Genomic DNA, 21,901 nt, shown 5'->3' with positions numbered 1-21,901 from the left:
TCAAGCAAGACCAGATGGGACCAGGGCGGACTTGGCTGTGACCCTGTGCACAAAGGTAGACAGCGGATCGTTGCTGACAATGTCAAATACAGAGAGGTCCGCCTGAAACTCCTTGCGCAGCCAGGTCCGAACCTCGATCGCGACAAGACTATCGATGCCAAGGGCCGGCAGAGATTTCTTTGGGTCAATGTCGTCCAGGTTCATCTTGATAATGTTGGACACGCCGACCAGCAGCTGGGCAAGTACGAGGTCGTAAACCTGGTCTTTGGACGTGGCGCCCGCCACGAGCTTCTTCCAATCGTCTTTCGCGGCCTCACTGCTGCTGCCGCCACCGCCGCCACCATCGCCACCCGCCTGCCGATCCAGCTGGCTAAGAACGGTAAACCGTGAATCCGCAAACCAGTAGGGATCGTTGGATAACGACTTGTCGAGCTGGCCACCAGTGGCCGTGCCGACGGCAATCTGGGTCGGAGCGCGTCCGGAGATGGCGGCCGCCAGGCCCGAGGCGGCACGGTGGTGCATGAGGGCATCCTGGTAGCTGTTTCCAGCATTGTAGTTGGCCTGGCCGCGGGAGCCAATGATGCCAGCAATGGACGACAAGCAGACAAAAAAATCCAGGTCGGCTGGCAAAAGCTCGTGCAGGTTGCGTGTAGCTTTGAGCTTAGGGCGGAGGGCCAAATTCCAATCCCTCGCAGTCATGTTCTGGTAGATGCCGTCCTACGTGATTGTCACATTTAGCACAGCATGTAAAAGGGGGGGGTGTGATAGTAGAAGAGAGGGCTTACTCTCAGGTCCATGGCGCAGTGAATGACGCCCTTGATCGGAGGACCTATTTGCCTGATCTTGTCCAAGGCCTGTTCCAGCTGTGCTTTGTCCGCTGCGTCGACCGCAATGGCCGTCGCTGAAACGCCTTGCCGCTGTAGCTCATCGAGCAGGGCGTGTGCTTCCGGGTGCGCATTGCCGCTCCGGGAAAGGAAGATTAAATGCTTGGCGCCCTTCTCGGCGAGCATCCTGCCAATAGATCTGCCGATGCCACCAAGACCACCGACGAGGACATAGGCGCTGTTCGGGGGCAGTCGGAACGCACCGAGTCCTCCGGGGACGACGGGGACCACGTCATCAGGCCGCGGGATCAGGACAATCTTGCCAATGTTGTTGCCACTCTGCATTAGTCGGAAGGCCTGCTCTACTTCCCCAAAACCGTACTGCACGACACTTGTGAGGGGTCTAATGGCGCCCTGGTGCAGTAACTCCAGCACTTGTTTGCCGAGCTTCTCGCAGCGGTCGGGATATTCAGTGATGAGGACGGCAATGTCCAGGCCCGCAAAAGTGATGTTGTTCAGGAACGGCCGCATCTCCAAGCCAGTGTTGTCGTAGATGTCACGCTTGCCCAGCTCGATGAAGCGACCAAACGGCGCCACGCAGTGCCATGTGCGCCGCAGGGCCTCATTGGCCAACGAGTTGAGCACAACGTCTACGCCCCGTCCGTTGGTGACCCGCATGACGCCATCGGCGAACGAGTAGTCGCGGCTGTTGAAGATGTGCGACTCCGGGATGCCGTACTCATCCATCAGAAACTTCTTTTTCCGGTCCGACGAGACCGTTGCGAAGATCTGCCTGGCCCCGAGATACTGGGCAACGATAATAGCTGCCTGGCCCAGGCCACCGGCCGCAGAGTGTATCAGGACAGACTCATCGCTTTGCAGGCGGCCCACGTTGATCAGCGAGTGCACCGCGGTCATGTATTGGCCCATCAGCGCCGCGGCCACCTCGTCGCTCACATTGTCCGGGGTGCGCTGGAAGATGCGCGGGTCCACGCGCACGCGGGTCTGAAAACAGCCGGCGTGCAGGCCGAACACGCGGTCGCCCACGCGGAACTTGTCGATCCCGGGACCCAGCCTCGACACGATGCCCGAGCACTCCATGCCCACGTTGACATCCTCCATTTGACCCATGGCCACCATGACATCGCGGAAGCTCAAGCCGACCGACCGGACCTCGATCTCCATCTGGCCCTCAGACACGGGATCCAGGCTAGATAAGCCGGACACCGGGTGGTATTCAAACGAGTCGAGGAGTCCTGGCTCGCGGAAGGACAAGCGCAGTGTCTGGCCGCCGTCGGCTTGCTGCTGGGTGCCCTGTCGCAGGGTCATCCTGACCGGAGGAAGCCTTTGTCCAGACTTGGCTGCGTCCAACAAGGCCTTGAGGTCGGCTTCCGGCTCGAGACGTTCCACCAAGACCCGTCCCTGACGAATGACATGCTCCGAGTCACTAGACTGCGCTAGCATCTTGCTGCGCATGTTGCCGACGAGTTTCGCAATAGTACGCACATTGACGTCCGCATCCAGCGGGGCGGCCAAGTCGAGTGCGAGTGTCGTGAAAGGGATTTCCGGGTACTCGGCGCGGATCGTCCGGCCAACGCCTTTGACGAGGCCTCTGGAGTCGCAGTCCAAAGTCAACCACAACGTTCCCTGAGTTCCAAGGACCAAGGACCGAAGTTTGGCAAAGGAATGCTCTTCTGGGTCTTCCAGGAAGGGAACGTCCAGATCTAGGGCGATGAGAGCCAAGTACGTGGAGAGCTGTTCTGGAATGGCGTTGCCAAAGGGCATCTTGACAACATGATAGTTATGCGCTTGTTGTAGCTCGCACTCCACTTGTTCCAACGCTCGTCTCAGTCCATAAGATGGACGCTGTGGCATGACAATCAAAATATTCTGGACTGTGGCGTTGCTGTTGGGCTGTTCTTCTGTCAAGCGGGCAATAGTAAGGCGCGACGTGTCAGGGAAGTTGATGGTAGTAAAGGTGGTGAAACCTGCGGATATCAACACACTGTCTGAGATGGCTCGCGTGCTGCCAGAATGATTTGCAATCATCAACCCGCCACCCCGTGGTTTTAGAAGCTCTTTCAGGTTGGTGAGAATGACGGAATCGTCATTCTTATATTCCAGAGCAGTGTCCAAGACCACAAGATCGCGAGAAGCCCGTTCCAAGCCCTGTGTCACAAGACTTTCGGAAAGATCCAGCTCCTGATGGCGAAACGACTGACTCCATGGCCCAAAAGAGGAGGATGGCTCCTCAGGAGGCGCAGCGCCGGACAGAACAATCGACTGTATACGCTTGTGAATCTCTTTTCCCGCCCCTGCCGGCGTCGGGTCAAGAGCCTTTGTGAGGAGACTGCTGGCAGACGGACTGCATTCGAGAATGTCCAGAGCGGGATACTTGTGCGCGAGTAGGGACACGTATTTTCTGAGCGCGGCAGCGAGATCGGGAGCGTCTTCCAGAAGCTGTTGAAGTTGAACAGCATCAGCCATTTCTACATCCGGAGCCAAGTGTGGAACAACGGGGACATGGCCGCCATGAGACAGGTGTAGGCTGCCAGCATTTTGTGTGTTGGAGGAAGCATCTACTTGTAAACCCGAACCATGGAGAGCCACAGACTGGCAGCCACGGAGTGCAATGACAGGCTTGTCCCCTCCGTCCTCGCTAAAGGCAAAGACATCACTCGACACTTTGTCGCCGCCACCGAGCTTGCGGGTGCGTGTGAAACCATGATACTTGGTGCCTGGGGTGGAATCAAAGTTCGCCGAAACGTAGATGGACGCCGTGGAAACGGGCAGTCGCGCTTTCAGGTGTTTGCCGTAACCCGCGCTCGAAGTCAAGAGATGCACAAAGACGTCTAGGACAGACGGATGGATCAGATGAGGCGGCTCCCACCTTGCTGGATACCATTGCGCCGTATCATGCACCTCCATGGTGTAGTGCGACTTGTCATTGAGGAGGTGCAGCTCTTTGACTCCCTGGAACGCGGGACCGAGATGAAATCCCGTCTTGTCGAGCGTGTCGTAAAAGACAGCCGGGTCCAGGCTCGGAAAGCCCGACTGCTGGATCTTTTCATGGTCCTTCTTGAGTTCGGCGTTAGCGACCGCCTCTTCGTCCACAAACACACCATTTCTGGCAAGCGCTTCTCCCTTTGGACAGTACAGGGCGGCGATCAAACCCGTACAGTTTGCCGTCCACGTGCCGCTCTCGCTGCGGCTAGACACTTTGAATTCGGACCAGTACGAGGAATCGTCGGCTGCGATGGGTGACGAGCGCCACGGCGCTAACTGAAGCCTTGTCTCAACAGTCTGGTCGAATGGAACCACCAAAGCCCGTCGAATGCTAACATCGCGCACCTGGTAGCCCAAGACATCGGTGCGGGTCTGAACCTGGCGCATGGCTTCAATGGCCATCACAATCATGCCTGCCATGGGGTAGATATTGGTACTCTGGAACTGGTGGTGCTCGATCCAGGGCTGTTCAGAAATGCGGAGGAGGTTGCGCCAGGACGGTTCAGTCTCGGTTGATCGTTCGTCTCGAAGTCCAAGCAGCTCAAGCCGTGGATGGCTCCTGTTTCTGTAGGCCGAGACCGCAGCCGACTCACTCCAGTATCGGTTAGACGTGTTCCATGCATATGGGGGAAGATCCACCAGTGCAGGTATCTTGCAGCCCTCCGTGACATTACCACCATCAGCATCGTATGCATTCACCAGGCGCACGTCGACCGGGTGGCCCAGGACGAGCAGTTCGCCAGCCACCTCGAGGGCCGTCTGAATGGCGTCTTGCTGTCTTTTGATGACCGATAAGTACCGAGGGGGAGACGGAAGCTTATCGCCGAGGCTGCCCAGAATCTGCTTCAGAGGCCCCTGCAGCGCCGCATGCGGTCCAATCTCAACAATGGCATCGGGACTCCCCTTCTTCAGACCGGTCATGTTTCTTGCCTTACCCCCCAGAAGGCCTGCATGAGCAGCGGCCGTGATGGCGCCCGAGAAGTTGACGGGACTGACTAGGTTGGCCACCCAGTACGAAGGTCCAAGACCGGTGCCGTCCACGGGCTTGGTATGCACTGACGAGAACATGGTGACGTCCGTATGGCCCGGATTACTCTTCCAGGCACCTGCTAAATTAGCCAGATACTCGTCGGCGATGAGCTTCATATGGTGGGAGTGGTACGCGGTCTGCACCCGGAGCTTCCTCGAAAATATGTCGTCAGCTTGCAGCAGCAGCATAACCTCGTCGATTGCCTCCATATCGCCGGATAATGTCACACTCTCTGGGCTGTTGATGCAAGCCACCACGATCCTGCCCGTGGTAACACGGCCGACGTACCCCATGGCTGCATCCACACCCAGGCTAACGGCAGCCATGGCACCCATCTTGCCGATGTGACTGCTAAGGACTCCTCGGTAGTAGGCAATGCGCATGGCAGCCGCCTTGTCGATCGCACCCTTGGCGTAGGCGGCCGCAATCTCGCCGCTCGAATGGCCAATCGTGACCTGCGGACGGATGCCCCAGCTAGACAGGAGATCCGCGACGGCGAGCTGTAGCGCCGTGCATGCCGACTGGCTGATGTACGGGCGATCGATTTTGGATTCCTCGTCACTGCGGTTCAGTTCTTCTATGAGATCCCACGTGCAGCCCAAAGACTGGAGACAGGCATTTGACTCGCGCAGGGACTGTTGGAAGACGGGATATCTTTGCAGACTGCGCCCCATGGCAGACCATTGTGCACCCTGGCCGGTGAAGATGAATGCGAGCGCCCGCGCCTTGTTGGGGACGCGGATCGCCCGGGTCTGTGCCCCATCCAAAGCCCCTATCAATTCCTCGATAGTCGACCCGACGGTATACGTTTTCCAAGGAAGACTCGACCTCTTCTCGGAGAGCGTATATGCTAGACGGTGCAGGAAATCATTCCTTCCTTCAGACGCGCGCTGGACGTCGACTTCGTTCAGGTAAGTCTGCAGGCTCTGGCTGAGTCGAGTGATGCCGGATTCCTCGTGAGAAGAGAGGAGGAAGAGACGAGAGGTTGTCCCTTCTGTTTTCGGCGTGTCGCCGTATTGAGCATGGCCGTTTACTCCATTTGTCCCATTTGTTCCATTTGTTCCATCGGTTCCATCGGTTCCATTGGTTCCATTGACTTTGTTAGGGAGGAGTTCCGGGCTCTCAACTTCGACAGTGGTGTTGTGCCAGCCTTGCAGCTTGTGCTGCTTCAAGAAGTGGTACGCATCGTCCATTACGACATGAGCATTGGCACCACCATAGCCGAAACTGTTAATGCTAGCACGCCGCAGGCCAGCGGGCCAGCGAATAGCACGTGTAGGAATGTTGATCTTCCAGTCAGCCACCTTGATCCTAGGGTTGATGTTCTCCAACCCATGGGTCGGTGCAATCCAGCCACTCTCGAGGCTGTAAATAGTCTTGACCATACTGACAATCCCACTAACGCCCTCCATATGTCCCACGTTGCTCTTTACAGACCCCACGTACAATGGATGTTGTCGTGTCGGCGCAAAGGCAGCACCTATGGCCGCACACTCGATAGGGTCGCCCGTCTTTGTGCCCGTGCCGTGGGCCTCAAAGTAGTTTGTCTCATGCAAGGGCAGTCCTGCAGACTTATACGTCGAACGGATCAATTCCGCTTGTCGGGCCTCTGATGGCTGCGTAAGGCCGAGAGTCCGGCCGTCTTGGTTGGCTCCCGAGGCGCGGACGACCGCGCGAATGGTATCGCCATCGCGGAGAGCCTTATCCAGTCGCTTCAAAACAACAAACCCACCACCTTCGGCACGAGCGTAGCCGTTGGCCGCTGAGTCAAATGAGTGACACTTGTCATCTGCACTGAGAAAAGACATGGGGGATATAAATATGGCAAAGTTGGGCAGAAGCTGTAAGCTAAAGCCTCCGACCAGAGCCTAGAAAGTTCGGTTAGTTCCGGCTGCAAACGTCTGCAAGGAAGAATATTAAAAGAGGCTGAGAAGAATCGCACCGAATCGGTCTCCCCACATCTAATGCTCTGGCAAGCGAGATGCATCGCAGTCATGGAAGATGAGCACGCCGTATCGATGGTTATGCTGGGACCCTTGAGGTTGAAAAACCACGAGATACGATTCGCTAAGATGGAGCCTCCTGTGCCTGTGCCCGCATACTTCGGGAGACTGTCCAGATCTAAGGCTTGTATGTCCCAGTAATCATGCAGCGCGCCTCCTATAAAACAGCCCATGGGCTGGTCGGCGACTTGGTCAATTGTCAGGCCAGCTGAGATAGTTAGTGCGATGTACATTGCGTCTGGCATTCAAGCATATTCAACACCCTTAATACAGGCATACTTACCGTTTTCAAGACCCTCGTACGCCACCTCCAACAGTAGACGCTGAACCGGATCCATTGCCTTAGCTTCCTCGGGCGTAATGGAGAAGAAACTGGAGTCAAAACGGTCGACCTCTTGAGACACAAAGTAGCCTAACTTGGTACCGCCAAATCCTCCAGCCCGGCCACTGTCTTTATGGTAGAAGCCGTCCGCATTGAAGCGGCTTTTGGGTATCGGTTCCTGGGCATTTCTCCCCTCCATGACCATGTCCCATAGATTCCGAGGGGAAGTTGCATCGCCAGGAAAGCGCCCAGAGACACCAATGATGGCGATGTCAGATGAGAGGACGTGGTCTTGACCGGCAAGGCGGTTCGTGGCGTCGTAAGAATCGATAGAAGAGCCCATGATGGTTGGCTGTTTCGTGTTGACAAGGAAGCGAACTAGGTAATCAAACCCAGAGATTGGTTACCAGGAATGTACCAATATATCATGGAGCTCACTTCATGTCGATTGCTTTACTTGCTAACTTGTCAAACCTCAAGCGTCAATACTTTATATATATTTCGGAATCTGGGATTCTCTCAAGCGCTCATTTCATATTATCAAAGATTCTTGCGTATGGCAGACCACCACTCTTCCAAATCACGAAATCGCTATCGAAGCACTTCGGGAGGTTCTCGGGAGGTTGCTCAACCGATCAAAATATTCTCCGAAAGGTGCTCATCCAAATCGGCTTACAAGACTGCTACAGCACAAGCGTGAATCCGGAGGTTTGGAGGACCAATCGGAGCGTACTTCACATCCGAAAATGCTATTCATACTGTGTCATCTAGCTACTCATACTATATACTTCCAAAAGGTGAAATGAATATATATTCTTAGGTCAGTTATACCGGGCTAATTTATCAGTTTCTTAGTGCTGTTGTATCTATATAGGCTACCTGACAATGGAGGAAGTGAAGCTCTATCTCTTTAATAAGCTAGAATAAAATAAAACCACGATAGAGGGATGTAAAAGTATATTTTTATAGTAGGTTTGACAAGTTCAAAAAGGATGATAATAGAATCTAGTTTTGACCCTGTCCTCGCATTCCTTACTACTCCTTGAGGAATAGCAGCAGCACAGTTCACACAGCATACACAGTAACTATTATTCCTTTACTCTAAGGAGCAAGATATAGTATTAAGGAGCATGAAACAGACCTAATTCTGATCGGGCACTGGCTACCAAAGCTAAGTACCCTAGACATCACGACCTGTGTAACGGTCTGGCTCATCGTGCCAGGCAGCGGCGCAAGTCTATCAACGGGCCTCGGAGATATCCTATCATTGCTCCGTATTACACTACAAGCTATGTATATGACTTTTGCTTTTTGGTCACTACCTCTGAACAAAACCCTCTCTCCTATTGTCTATTCGCATCCGCAGGGCGAACCTTTGCTTGCAATTGCAACACGAGAAAGTGAACGCCATCGACTTTCATCATTTTGAAAAGAAATCTACCCCTGCCGCTCTGCCTTCTGTCTTTTCTCCCACTCTGCCACACCTTCTTCGCCCTCTGCTTCCTTTCGTCTGAGGAACATCTCTTCAGCCTAGCGGGTTAGTCTCTTGGTTCACCTCTTTACAGATCACAAAAGGGTGCCCGATCACCCCCGTTCTCCTCTTTCATGTTATACTTGTCCTAATTATCTAATACATATACAAATCCAGACATATAACCACCTGTCTAAACGTTCCGATATCATGGGTTTCGCCGAAGAACTCTATTCTAAGGCCTCCTGGACATCCGCTCTCTCCGTTGTCTTTGTCTGCTATGTGGTCTATGCCATCAGCAAGCGCTTCAACGAGCGGTACCGCCTACGCCGCACCGGTGGCTTGCGGGCGCCCGAGATGCGCGGAAAGCTGCCCTGGGGCATCGACCTAATCATCAGCAAGATTAGGGCCTCCGCGGTCCATAAGAATCACCTTCTCTGGGAGAATATGTTCGCAACCTTGCACAACCACACCGTTGAGGTCCGCATCATGGGCAAGCGCATCATCTTCACCGACGACCCGGAAAACATCAAGGCCATCCTGGCCTCACAGTTCCAGGACTACGGCAAGGGCGAACCTTTTCACCGGGAGTTCGAGCCTTTCCTCGGCGACAGCATCTTCGCCACAGATGGCGCTAAGTGGCACGCGAGTCGCCAGCTGCTGCGCCCGCAGTTCATCAAGGATCGCGTGTCTGATCTACACATATTCGAGGCGCATCTGCAGACCTTATTCACTGTCATGTCCGTTGGCGGTGACGCTTCAGCCGCCGCTGTCCTGATCCCTGCAAGGGCTGAGGGGAGGTCTATCTCGAAATATTCAGCCAATGGCCGTGTCATAGACATGAGCGACCTTTTTCTTCGGTATACACTAGACGTGGCCACTGATTTCCTCCTCGGCAAAGACACGCAGTCTCTGATGTGAGTTGTGTCATTTTCTACCCCTTGCGCTGTGTCGCATGGGTCTTTCCCATGTCTATAAGCCTTTGTTGAGATCAATCTCTAACACCAACAAAATAAAGCATCCCACAACAAGATTTTGCCGAAGCGGTCACAGAGGTCCAACGTGTACAATGCCTGATTAATCGCGCCGGCCCCGCCAAGGCTTTCGTCCCACGGGATTCATATAACCGTGGGATTCGCGTTATTGATGAGTTCCTTGACCCGTTTATCGAACGAACATTGTGTCTACCACCGGAGGAGCTCGCGAAGACGATCCATGACAGGGGTGAGGGTGGAACTGGTCGCTACACTTTCCTGCACGCCCTGGCCCAGTTCACCCGGGACCGTAAGGTCCTACGTGACCAGCTTATAGCCGTGCTAATCGCGGGCCGCGACACCACGGCAAGCACTCTGTCATGGGCCATATACGAGCTGAGCAAAAGACCGGAGTGCGTCCAGCGGCTGCGGGGTGAAATCGCCCAGTCAGTCGGCCTCGAAGGCGACGCTACGTGCCGCAACCCGTCTTCCGCCGATCTCAAGGCTATGAAGTACCTCCAACACATCCTTAACGAGACACTACGCATGTACCCGGTTCTACCTTTTAATCTCCGCCTAGCCCTCCGTGATACCACGTTGCCGCGCGGCGGCGGATCTGACGGGACCGAGCCCGTAGCAGTCTGCAAGGACACGCCGGTCGCCTACTCAACGCTACTACTGCAGCGCCGGATCGACCTTTACCCATCGCACCTCCCCAGCCCGGCCGTGTTCGCGCCGGAGCGATGGGAACAGTGGCAACCGAAGCCGTGGCAGTATATCCCTTTCAACGGCGGGCCCCGCATTTGTATCGGCCAGCAGTTTGCCCTGACCGAGATGGGTTACGTGCTCGTACGGCTTTTCCAGAAGTTCGAGCGCGTTGTCAGCCACATGGACGCCATCGACCACGGCAGCCCTACCCTCATGGACAGCCTTGTGCTTCAGCCCGGTGACGGCGTGAAGGTAGCGTTTTATGAGCCGGATGCCACTAACAGCTCGAAATCAGAGGAGAAGGTTTAGTTTTCAGATGGAACAAAGTAGTAAAACGGAAGAATCGAATATCTCGAGTACGCGTGCCGTCAAGTAGAGTCTTCTATTAGATAAATGCCCTTGCAATTTAAGGAATTGGCTACCTGTATAGCTCTTTTGGAACCGGATTAGGGCTTTCGCCAGAGTAAAATTGTCAATTCCATCACACAGAGTTCACCGTCAAAGCTAGGTTCATCCAGACATTCGACTCAACTTTACTCGACAGTTGGTTAAGGCATAATGCCTTCGTATTTTCGGTCACATATAAAGAGTATGATTCCGGAATGCTTCGCTATTATCGTTTCATATAGGCCATACAAACTCATGATGAAATTAAGTCCTAATCGATAATCGAAGAGGATGGGCCGCTTCGCTGTTTTTCAACTTGCCTCACTCTATATGACGTCATGACCCTTACCTTACAGCAAGGCGGTACTGACGAGGGACACTCCTAGAGAGCAACATACTACTACGAAAACATCGTAGTGCTATGATAGTATATATCCTCAATCAACTGTCTTCTCGTATGACAGTTTGCCACAAAGTACAAATTGCTGAAGCAGCATCCACACCCAAGCCTTTGTTCTACTAGTCACATCAAAATTCCATCACACAGGTCTTTTTGCAGCGACTTCCTGTTCTTGGGCCACCAGTGCGTCCTGTCCCAATTCGGCATCTAATAAAGCGGGATCGCGTCTTATAGCACTCGCAAATTAGAAAAGAGGGCTTAAGAAGCTCAAACACTAGGAAAAGAGGCATACCTGTCTTGCCGCTCCAAAAGCACGGCCAAGGTCAAAGTGAGGGCCGCACAAACAATGAGTCCCACTGTGACTGAGTTGCCGACTAAGAATCTTGGCGCGTAATTTGTGTTGTAAGTTATCAAGGGAATCCAAGCGTTGAAAGCGTATCTATCAAATAGCAATGAATTAGGGCTACAGAGCTCTAGTTTTCTTATGATCGATATTACTTACGCAACAGAATTGGTGGAACCCAAGATTATCTTTCTCTCTAGGCTGTCTCCGGCGCAGGCCTCATTCACCATTGTCTAATTGTAGTAGGTTATAGTCAGTGATCTACCACTATCATCAAGTTCATTTCTAATGAGCTACAGGGACGCACCAAGAAAACGGGCCCTGAACCTTGGGCAAATCTATCAAGTTTGTTAGCATTGGAAGGAACATTCCTGTATTGAGTGGGCCCTTACCCGGTTAGGTAGAATGAAGCCCATTTGAGGCCGAAAGGTACACCGTCCCAGATAGCGAGATTCATTGCTGCAAAGAAGCAGACTGCCAATGAGAAATACACTATTGGACTGCGGAGTTGGATCGCGTCACTGGTCCAGCCATATAACAAAGTAGTGAGAATGGTCACGGCATTGGTCACTGTGGGATAAGTGTTAACTTGTGGCACGGTGTAACTTATGCCCAAATCTAATTAGTAAACGTCGAGTGTGCATGGTCAAGATGTCTACAAACCGTTTCAAGCTCTTGAGCCAGAGGTTCATGTACGCTCCAATGTTTTCGCTGCAAATAAAAAACCTAAGATCAAGGCTCAATAATTAGTTCCTCGACTGTGACGCAGCGACTTACGTGTAGTATGCTGTATAAACCCAGAAATGCCATTTCTTGAGCACTCTAATCGTCCCTTTCACAGTAATAGGCTCTTCAAGGTCTCTTCCGATTGCTTTCATCCTTCTAAGAGCTAGTTCTTTTTCGTGGGGCTTAAGCCATCGAACCCGGGTATTACTAGGCAAGTCTGGAAGTGCGTAGTAGCCTAATTTACGGATGTCAGACGTGGCCAATCATTGATTTGAATTCTTTGACAGACGCACCCCAGACCGCCATCGGCAAGGTGATGACACCATCAAAGATGAAGAGCCATCTCCACCCCGCAAGGCCGTGAACGCCATCCATTCCTGAATAGAGTGCCGCTTGCTATGTACTCATTAGACCCATTTGAGAAATCAAGAGTATAAATAGTTCTCACGAGGTAGCCGCTGAACATCGATCCGACAAAGGCTGAGCCAAAGAATATGCATGCTCGCTTTGCTAGTTCTATGATGCTTTGAATTAGAGAGAGGCCGTAATACTTTTGCCAAATTTTGTGTACCTCTCTTCGTATACCAGCCACCAAGAACCGTGTGAACAGCAGGATAGAATGTCCCTTCTGCGAGGCCGACCTGACTGACGTAAGTACACTTGAGCTCAGTCAACTTCTTGGGGATAGAAACTGACAAGAAATCGACAAGCATACAGATGATGTGGCGTTTTCACTGCAGCAGTCGCGAAGGTCACTATAACCCAGAATAATTCCCAGGACGGACACCAAAGCGACAAACGTACTTGGACCCTTGTTAACATATGTGTCAGAGAATATTTCGCCATCAATACGTACCTCTAGTACAAACGGCTTGAGAGGGTAGCTGGCTTATTACATAGCCACTTCGGGCATATTAGAATTTTGTTTCGTGATATCCCACATGAGATGGAGGAGAGTAATGACTGACACAGTCCACATAGTAATGAACGTTTGATATTGATTGCCAACAACGTTGAGCTCCTCTTTCATTCCCGAGACATATGCATTAGCTACTCTTTGTTAGTCTTGTTGCCTAAATACTACATCATAGCTACCGGGGACGTTAATATTAACACATACACAGGTTGTTGGAGTTTAAGTTCTTGGAGAAGTACGAGAAGCCGGCCCAAGTACTAAACATTGTTTAGCATTCAGAATGTAGTGTAGGCAGGTTTGAAAAAGGTGGTTTCCTACAGGATGAAAAAGTCGATCTTGGAAATAAACCGCCTTTCATCGGGAGAGTAGTCAAGGCTATCCCAGACAATATCTTTTAGGCGCTGTCGCACTGTCCGCTTCTCTTTTGTCGACGATAGGACATCTTCATTCCCACTGCGCTTAGCGGAGTGTACAAGGGCGTTCACCGAAGTGCTCTTATCTTCTAGATTATCCGCCATTTGGATTATAACTGGCTCGACTTAGAGAGGGATCTCACTACAACATTCGATTTCATTTTCTCATCAATTTATGTGTATGTTTAGGAATCCTTCGGGTGGATACGCTATGCAATCTAGGATGGCGTAATTACCAGGGACCATCACTACTTGACCTAGGAAATACGGAACAAAATGCTATATCCGACCCACAGGTGCCTAGAGGAGAAGTATGTGTGGAAAGATAGCTGTGTATTCAAAGACTAGATAGCACGTAGCCAGCCAATAGAAATTGTTCTGTACAAATACCTCCAGGAGAGCGAGCGTTAAGCTTACTAGCGGCGAAAACTGTAGTGGAGTTAACGAGCGACAAATTAGAGCGACTCTCTTGCGATTCACCATCGGCAAATCGAATGATGTGATATTTCTTTGCGTACCTCAAGGGCGGGGTAGCCTCCCACCAAGCCTTCAAGTCAGTCATATGTACGATAGACCAGATTGAGTAACCAGTGACATAAAGCTTGACCCTTGAGCATTTTAGACGTCGAAGCTACCAAGCTTTCCCCAAGCCAGTAGCCCAGCCGTTAAAGCGCCTTCAAATAGTAATAAGGAGACATGACTATTTCAACCTCGGAGCCCAGACTCCAGCCTTATGTTCCGCCACCCCAAACCAAGGAAGACTGTAAGATTAGATTTTAGTTTCTCAGGATAACGGCATTATCTGACCATAATAGTGGACTGGGCAGAGCTTGAAGCCCTTGACATTTCGCTGCTAGACACACTCGGCGGGAAGCAAGCCCTGGCGGACCAGGTGTTGCAATTCATCAACAAAAATGGTAGAGTAACCCTTCAGGTGTATAAGCAACAACTAACCAGTTTCAGGATTCTTCTATGTCACTGGCCATGGCCTAAGTCAGGAACAGATCAATAATCAATATGCCATTGCAAAGGCCGTCTTCGAACTACCGCTCGAGGAGAAGATGAAATACCTCAGCAACACAGCGGTTGGCGACTTTCGTGGCTACAAACCTCGCTCGACGGGGGACCTGGGCGCTAGAGATAATGATGAGAGGTACAATATTCCAAAATTTACCCCCGAACGTAAGTCAGCCCTGATTCCCATTTCCAGCTTTAAAGCAGCCTCCAGGGATTTCGATGAAAATTTGCTTCCACTTTTCATTGTTTTGTCAGAAGATTTACTTACTCGAATATAGACGAGAGACCCCATCCGCAACTAATTTTTGACCACTATGAGGAAATCAAGCAATTTTCATTGGTAAGTGCTTTTGTAGACAAACAAGTAACCGGCTTGCAAAACAATGTCTTGGTGTTCTGACGAACCTCGATCAGCACATACATGATAAAATTCTCCTGCCTCTTCTCCGTTTATTTGCCTATGTACTCGAGATAGACGAGAATTATCTTGCGGATAATCATAGATACGAAGAGAAGGGTCTTGAATATCTCCGATATATGAAATATTACCCTCGGACGGCTGAGGAAGATAAGAAAGTGGACAATTTGTGGGCTAAGGGTCATACCGACTACAATAGTTTGACGTTCTTGTTTCATCAACCTGTGGCGGGTCTACAAGTGCTAAATCAGGCCACCAATGAGTGGAAATATGTCAAATCGGAGCCAAATGCAATCATCGTTAATATTGCTGACGCATTGGAGTACTTGAGCGGAGGATTTCTCAAGTCGACGGTTCACAGAGTTGTGCGGCCACCTCCCGACCAGGCTGACAAGCCGAGGCTTAGCCTTATCTACTTTGCTAGACCTGAGGCGGCGGTTCAGATGAAGCCAGTGAAGAGCCCATTGCTTCAAAGGCTAGGTTATCAACTCCCCGAGTCGGAGAGAAAGGCGCTAGAGTCTGTCACAGCCGAAGGTGAGTTACTTGCCCATCTTAACCCTATTCAATATGACTAAAGTTGTGTCTCCTCTATTAAGAATGGGCGCGGGCTCGGATTGCCAAAGACCATAGATTTCGAACAGGAATGGTGAACCAGCGTGAGACAGAGATCATTGCGGGTGTGAGTCAGAAGTACTATGATTAGGCCATGGCATTCAGTCACGGTGATGTTAATAGCAGCGTGCAACGATAACTTATCAAGGTGGTTGTTGTGAATCGCACGGCCTTGGCTTCTTGAACTACTACCGGCACACCGACTCGGTACCGGGGATATCGGGGAGTTCGAGATCGACACTAGACTTTTGGATGCAGGATCCAACCTTTCAGGTGCCAGCCACACCTCTGCGGTCAAATAGTGATATCGTGTTTGCAATAACTGAAATGACCCACTTCCATACGAAAACATCTCTCAAACGGTCAAGTCAGCACAGAGACCGATCAGTAACCCCCTTTGCTAATATCACGCATGCGACCGGCAAGGGCAATTATTCTATGGCTGGCAGCCAACATTCGAACACGAGTCTGTCAATAGCCCTAATGCTTCAACGCAAATGGTGCTCGCTTTGAAATCAAGGCTTATGCCCTTCTTCAAGTGCGAACTTGCAATATTTGCAAGGGCTTATCCTAGCTTGGCTCGTGTTTAGAGTTAAGATTATGTGTGAAGATTCGTCCACTTATTGTGGTCAATTCCAATGCTAATGACGTTGAATATCCCGATCATAACACGGCAAACCTGCGAATTCTTTAACTATGATTAAGGATTGAAATGGATTATGGAAGATCGCTTTCTTCCTTATGAAAACGCTTTGCTATTAGAACTCTCACCACTCCTCTGTGCCTTTCGTTCGCTCTTTATGTCATTCATTCACACTCTTCAGTTCTCTAGTTACTAGTCATACTTGCCATTTTGACATTGACCTTTTGCACCATGTTGATCCCGCAAATTACTTCCCATTATGTTTTCGTGGTTTATTCTGGCTCTTGGAGTCGCTGTTTCAGCCCGTACACATCATTGCCATGACCACCATGGTCACTACTTCGGTATTCATTCAGATCATTCGTTTTCGCCTTGTACTCGCTCCTCTGCCAATGCCTCGGCTTTGACAGCCGCTTTGTCCTTGACTGAAACCTTAATCTCAATTGAAATTCCGACTTCGACTCCTGCCTCATCTTCTACTGGTACCCATGATCCGGCTTTGACGACACTTGCCTCTCCAACCAGCATCTCTCCGCCAGCTTCTGTTACCGTTCCTTCTGTGCCAAACGCAGCTACAGGCACTTCGCGAAGCAAGCGCGGGCTATCTTTCCTTCGTCTTGACGCACTGCCACCGGGGGTTGATTCGAACGTGGGCTAGGTCTACAACTAGTGGGTCACTCGCGTCGGACGTTCCTGCGGTGTTCGAATACCTACCGCAGATGTGGTGTCCCACGAAAATGACAGCCAGCTCCTAGATCACCTCTGCAGAAATCGCTATCGCCAACGTCACAACGCATCTCTTAGGCTTCAATGAGCCGGACCAACCCGGCCAATGCAACATCTCGGTGGCAGCAGCCGTAGCGGACCATAAGTCCTTCATGAACCCTCTGGAAGGCAAAGCGCTCCTTGGAAGTCCATGCATCACAAACAATCCTAGCCCCAAAGGCATTACCTATCTCACTAACTTCCTGGAGGAATGTGATGGCGGGTGTGACATTGACTTCTTGTGCACCCATTGGTATGGTGCGCCAGGGAATGAGGTTTGGAACTTCCATAAGCAGGTCAACGTCACAATCGCACTTGCCCAAAAATACGGTATCGATGAGGAGTACGTTACCAAATTTGGCCTCACGAGCGCCACAGTTGATCAGAAGGTGGCATTTGTTGAGGAAGTCCTGCCGTGGCTTGATCCCAATCCCAACGTGGGCGGATATGCTTACTTCATGGACAGTGATGGAAATCTTCTGGAAGGAAGTGAACTGAATGCACTCGGAACTGCATATGCCAATGCATAATGGTCAACTCTATGACTGGATGATCACCGCACAAGGATCTCTCGACACTATTATATTGTAACCTTTTTGTTACTTGCTCTAAGCTTCGCAACTGTATCATTAGTTTTATGAATTATACTTTACCTTCTAGCCTCACTTACGCTTGCGTGGCACTACGCATACCTTATAGGGACAAAACATGAGGGCACCAAGACGCCGAAGAGATGCCGGTCAAAGACTAAGCCATGTAAGACACACAGTGTAAGCGCATGGGGGTAGGACGAATTCCAAGGTTATTTGTGGCGTGTAAGCATTAGAGCCAATCATAGCGTCTAGGCCGTGGGTTCGGGTTGCTAAGTCGTCAATTTTATCGAAGTATTCCCGTTCCCCCCCATTAATGGGGCTGTTTGACAGCCCAAGCTTCTCCATGACAAGCGTACAGTGTCACTGCTTGTCTATTCACACCGTACCACCAATTTCTTGTGATATCTCGTGTATATAAAAGCATTGAAGTATTAAAAGCACAAGCATGATTTCTAGATTTGTCGAAATGCCCATGGAATGCTACATGCTTTCTGTATTAGCAATTTACTTGTCCATTGCCTGTTGCCTTTTCTTCGGCTTTCATCTTCATGACCATGGCCACGCAGCCGACGCCACTGTTCAAGCAAGAAATCCAACAGGTGAGTGTTTGTACATCGTCCGTTAGGTCGTAGTGTGCAATTCAAATGACCAGCTTGGTGCAAGATGATGTACATAGCCGGTGAGAACCAGGAGACTTCTACTCAAACTGTCGCCATGATCGAAGGTATCATCCGTGATCAGGTTGTCTACATGGTAAGATATATGCCATTATCCCTGTCTCTTCATGATCTAACTCAAGAGAGTTGCGTACTGCAAACGAACTAGCCGCTCGACGTGGTTCTCGCGTCTTCTCCAACGATGACTTGATCTTTCAAATACGACATGATACTCCTCGGGTCGAGCGCGTGCGCAATTTCCTCGCTTGGAAAGCCATCCGTAAAACCGTCAAAGACACCGATGAAAAAGACGCTCTTGCCAACGAAGGATTCATTGACGATGAAGATGTCGCTCAGACAGAAGATACATCTACAAATCGTGCCAATGTACCGAGTGTGAATCTGCCATGGGATATAGGGTCATTTTTCTCGGTACAGATTCCCGACAGTCGTCGTGACGACACGGTGGAGAGTGCAACGAACAAAGATACACTAGAGGTGCTTCGTCGAAATGACGCTCGAACGCGTGATATGACTGTTGAAGAGTATAAGACCTGGTCGGAGTATCGTCATGCATCGTTCACTTGGCGTAAGAGCAAACGATTTCGAGAATGGTCCGGCCTGGGAGTTATCGCAGAGCACAAACCGAATGATGACTCGTTAGACATCCTTGGCTATCTTACGTCTGAGATGGTCCAGAGATTAACGATCAAAGCTCTCGAAATCCAGAAGGCTGATTCACTTCAGCAGGTCGATACGGCCAACTCGCAGATGACCAACAGCAATGAGCAGCAGGGAACCCTGGATGGGCTTTTCCTGGGGCCAACTAGTAAAAGAGAGCCAATAAATGAGAGACATATACGTATCGCTTTTCAAACAATGCAGGTAGTTCCGAAGAGGAGGAGCGTTTTGTCGCGTGGTCCAATCCCGAAGCTCAGACTGGTGAGCATCATGTCCCAGCAGTGACAACTACTTTAGCCTGACTAACACAAAGTATAGCTATAGAATAGCATAAGTGCACCGTTGAGGATTTAAAAAAGTGAGGCTAGTATATCATGATAGTCTTTATTATTTTGCAAATGCCGCTTTTAGAAAATGCAGTGATTTCTTATGTATCAATTATCCAACGCCCTGACCGAAGCTAAAGAACCTAAAGTTCCCCAGGTAGAATGGGACAGAATTTCGTGTTTTGCGTTTAGTTTTCTCCCCCCATGAGAATCAATCTTTATATCATCAGGAAGCTAAACTCCAGTGGGGACTCTCACCAGTTCTTCGATAATTGGCTGTGACATCATAGGGCCCTGTGAGCCACCTTTGTAAGGCGTACCAAATATCTCGTCCATGTCTTCGAGCGTTTTGCCTTTGGTCTCAGGAAGGAAGAAGTAAACGAATACAGCGGACGCAAAGGTACATCCGGCACAAACGAAGAACATGACGTTTCCACTCGCTGTGGCAGCGACCATGTAGGGGGTAATTCGGGAGATGGTGAATTGGCCGAGCCATTGATTCCAGGTGGTGAGGCACACTCCGATGTCCTTGATCCTGCTTGGAAAGATTTCGGCACAGTAGACCCATGGGACACCATTCCAACCAACAGAAAATGATATCTGATATTGCTAAGCCTCAAGTTAAAAGAATTGGGTGTTCTTTGGTTGCACTTACAGCAAATGTATAAATGGCGGCTAATGAGACCCAGCCCCCGGCGCCCTTGCTAGCTCGACCAACAGTAGCCGTATTGAAGGCGCCGATGTAGGTCAGCGAGATGACGATGCCAACGCTAGCTATCAGAAGTAGTTTACGTCGACCAGTCATATCGATGAAGAAGACAAGACTAAGAATTGTAGTGATGACTCTGGATAAAGAGTAGAATCCACTGAGGAAGAGATGTCTCGTGGTGCCATAAATGCCAATCGACTGGAAAATGGATGGCGCGTACTGATTAATACCCATGGTACCAGTCATATTACTTGACCACATTATGGTGCAGCCAATTATGATTCGGTTCCGATTTCCTGGCCATGTCAGCTCTCTCAAAATTTGCCATCTATCCTCCTTCTCCCGCATTAGTCGCTGTCGAATCAAAGCTTCCTCTAGCTTGTCGACCTCAAAAGAGATGTACTCGTGGTCTGGGTTGAGATGTCTAATAAATGAAAGAATTCGACGGGCTCGATCAACACGGCCATGTTCAATGAGCCATCTAGGTGACTCGGGCAGGAGATATGCGGCGATGCACAGCAGTGCAGCCGGGATCATCTGCATCGCGAGAGGGATTTGCCATTGGCGAGACTGGTGATCTGGGACACCAATGATCGTGAAGTAGCTCACCCAGAAGCCAAATAGAGACGAAAGTTGATTGTTGATTTCATAGAGGCCAATAAGGGATCCTCTGATGGCTGGAGGCGCGAGCTCGCCGATGTAGGTGGGAACGGAAACAGTCACGAAACCAAGACCGACACCGCTTAGTGTTCTACCAGCATACATCAATGGCAAGGAGCCTTGAGAAAACGTCTAGGATCACGGTCAGATCATGGAACAAGGGACCAACACACTGTTCCTCAGAGAAGGCGAGGTAAGGCTTGCCTGCATAGTGGCGCCTGCGAAGAATACGACTCCAGATATCCCAAGGGCTGTTCTTCTTCCCAGATACTTCAAGATTGGAAACACCATAAGACTCCCTACAATGGCACCAACCTGCAGGAGGGAGACAATGTTTGCCGTGATGGTTGTGTATTTGAAGGTCCCAGTGGGAGGAAGAGCAAAGTCACGTTCGAAAGCGGGCAGCACCATGACACCACCTATCACAGCATTGTTATACCCAAACATCCACGACCCTGAGAGGATACACGTCAACACATCATGCTATGGGTGGCTTCAAGGGATCGAATTCAGGCATTGGATACATACCTAGAGTTGCGCATATTGAGATGGCGTATATCCTCCAGTTGTAGACCTCGGGAGGCGTCGGCCGGTCTTCCTTGGCTCGTCCGAAACCCATTGTGAACACAGGATGACAAAATAGAAAAGATCACGCGATCAAACAATAGTATGAGACAGCGGGAAACTAGCAAAAGCCTTTATAAGTATAGAGATACATACGACAACTTCCACTTCACTTGTCATCGAAGAAAACAGCCCACTCGTGAAGTAAAAACCATTCTTTGTTGTTTGGAGGATTGTTGTAACCGACACGGCAAAGTTTGCAGTGGCTACCTTTGCCATTTGCCCTAGGGGTTGCGTGCGGTGGACAGGTCCACCGGCACCGGACCCCTTGGTGGAGCCCCGGTGATCAACATCGGCTAAGGTCCCAGTGATAAAGTATCGAGACCACCCGTACGTGCGTCCGCAATCCACCTGCCGGTTCTTGGTTACCTGTTCTGCCTTCTTGCAGCTAGGGAGAGCCTGTATCCCTCCGGCGAGCAGGTAGTTTTCCGCACCGGTGTGACAGGGTGACTGTCGCCGTCGCCATGTAGTGGCGTGATCACGTTGTAACTGTGCGTTTTGCAGGCCCCGCTGTTCTTGCGTACGTTCCCGGTTAATAAGATGATGTTAAGAGGGCCCTTAGATGAGTATCCGAACACGACAAACAACACAGTCACACAGTCATCGTGTGGCACATCTCGAGAATAGACATAAGTTAACTAAGTGTTGACCAAAAGCCACACATATCCACTTTA

General features: G+C 50.7%; 2 protein-coding genes across 2 annotated transcripts; one reads left to right on the top strand and one right to left on the bottom strand.

Moving 5' to 3' along the window:
• Positions 1 to 7,528, bottom strand: UCRPA7_1481 (putative pksn polyketide synthase for alternapyrone biosynthesis protein; the record flags this gene model as incomplete). Its single annotated transcript, XM_007914061.1, has 3 exons — positions 1 to 717; positions 786 to 6,622; positions 7,147 to 7,528. 3 exons carry the CDS (start codon positions 7,526 to 7,528, stop codon positions 1 to 3), a joined length of 6,936 nt encoding a protein of 2,311 aa, XP_007912252.1.
• Positions 7,529 to 8,866: 1,338 nt separating this feature from the next.
• UCRPA7_1480 (putative cytochrome p450 protein) lies at positions 8,867 to 10,647 on the top strand (the record flags this gene model as incomplete). Its single annotated transcript, XM_007914060.1, has 2 exons — positions 8,867 to 9,573; positions 9,675 to 10,647. 2 exons carry the CDS (start codon positions 8,867 to 8,869, stop codon positions 10,645 to 10,647), a joined length of 1,680 nt encoding a protein of 559 aa, XP_007912251.1.
• Positions 10,648 to 21,901: the final 11,254 nt, after the last annotated feature.

The sequence above is a fragment of the Phaeoacremonium minimum genome, assembly GCF_000392275.1.
Source record: "Phaeoacremonium minimum UCRPA7 unplaced genomic scaffold PA7_03_scaffold_108, whole genome shotgun sequence".
NCBI lineage: Eukaryota > Fungi > Ascomycota > Sordariomycetes > Togniniales > Togniniaceae > Phaeoacremonium > Phaeoacremonium minimum.
This window is presented reverse-complemented; position numbering and strand designations above follow the sequence as displayed.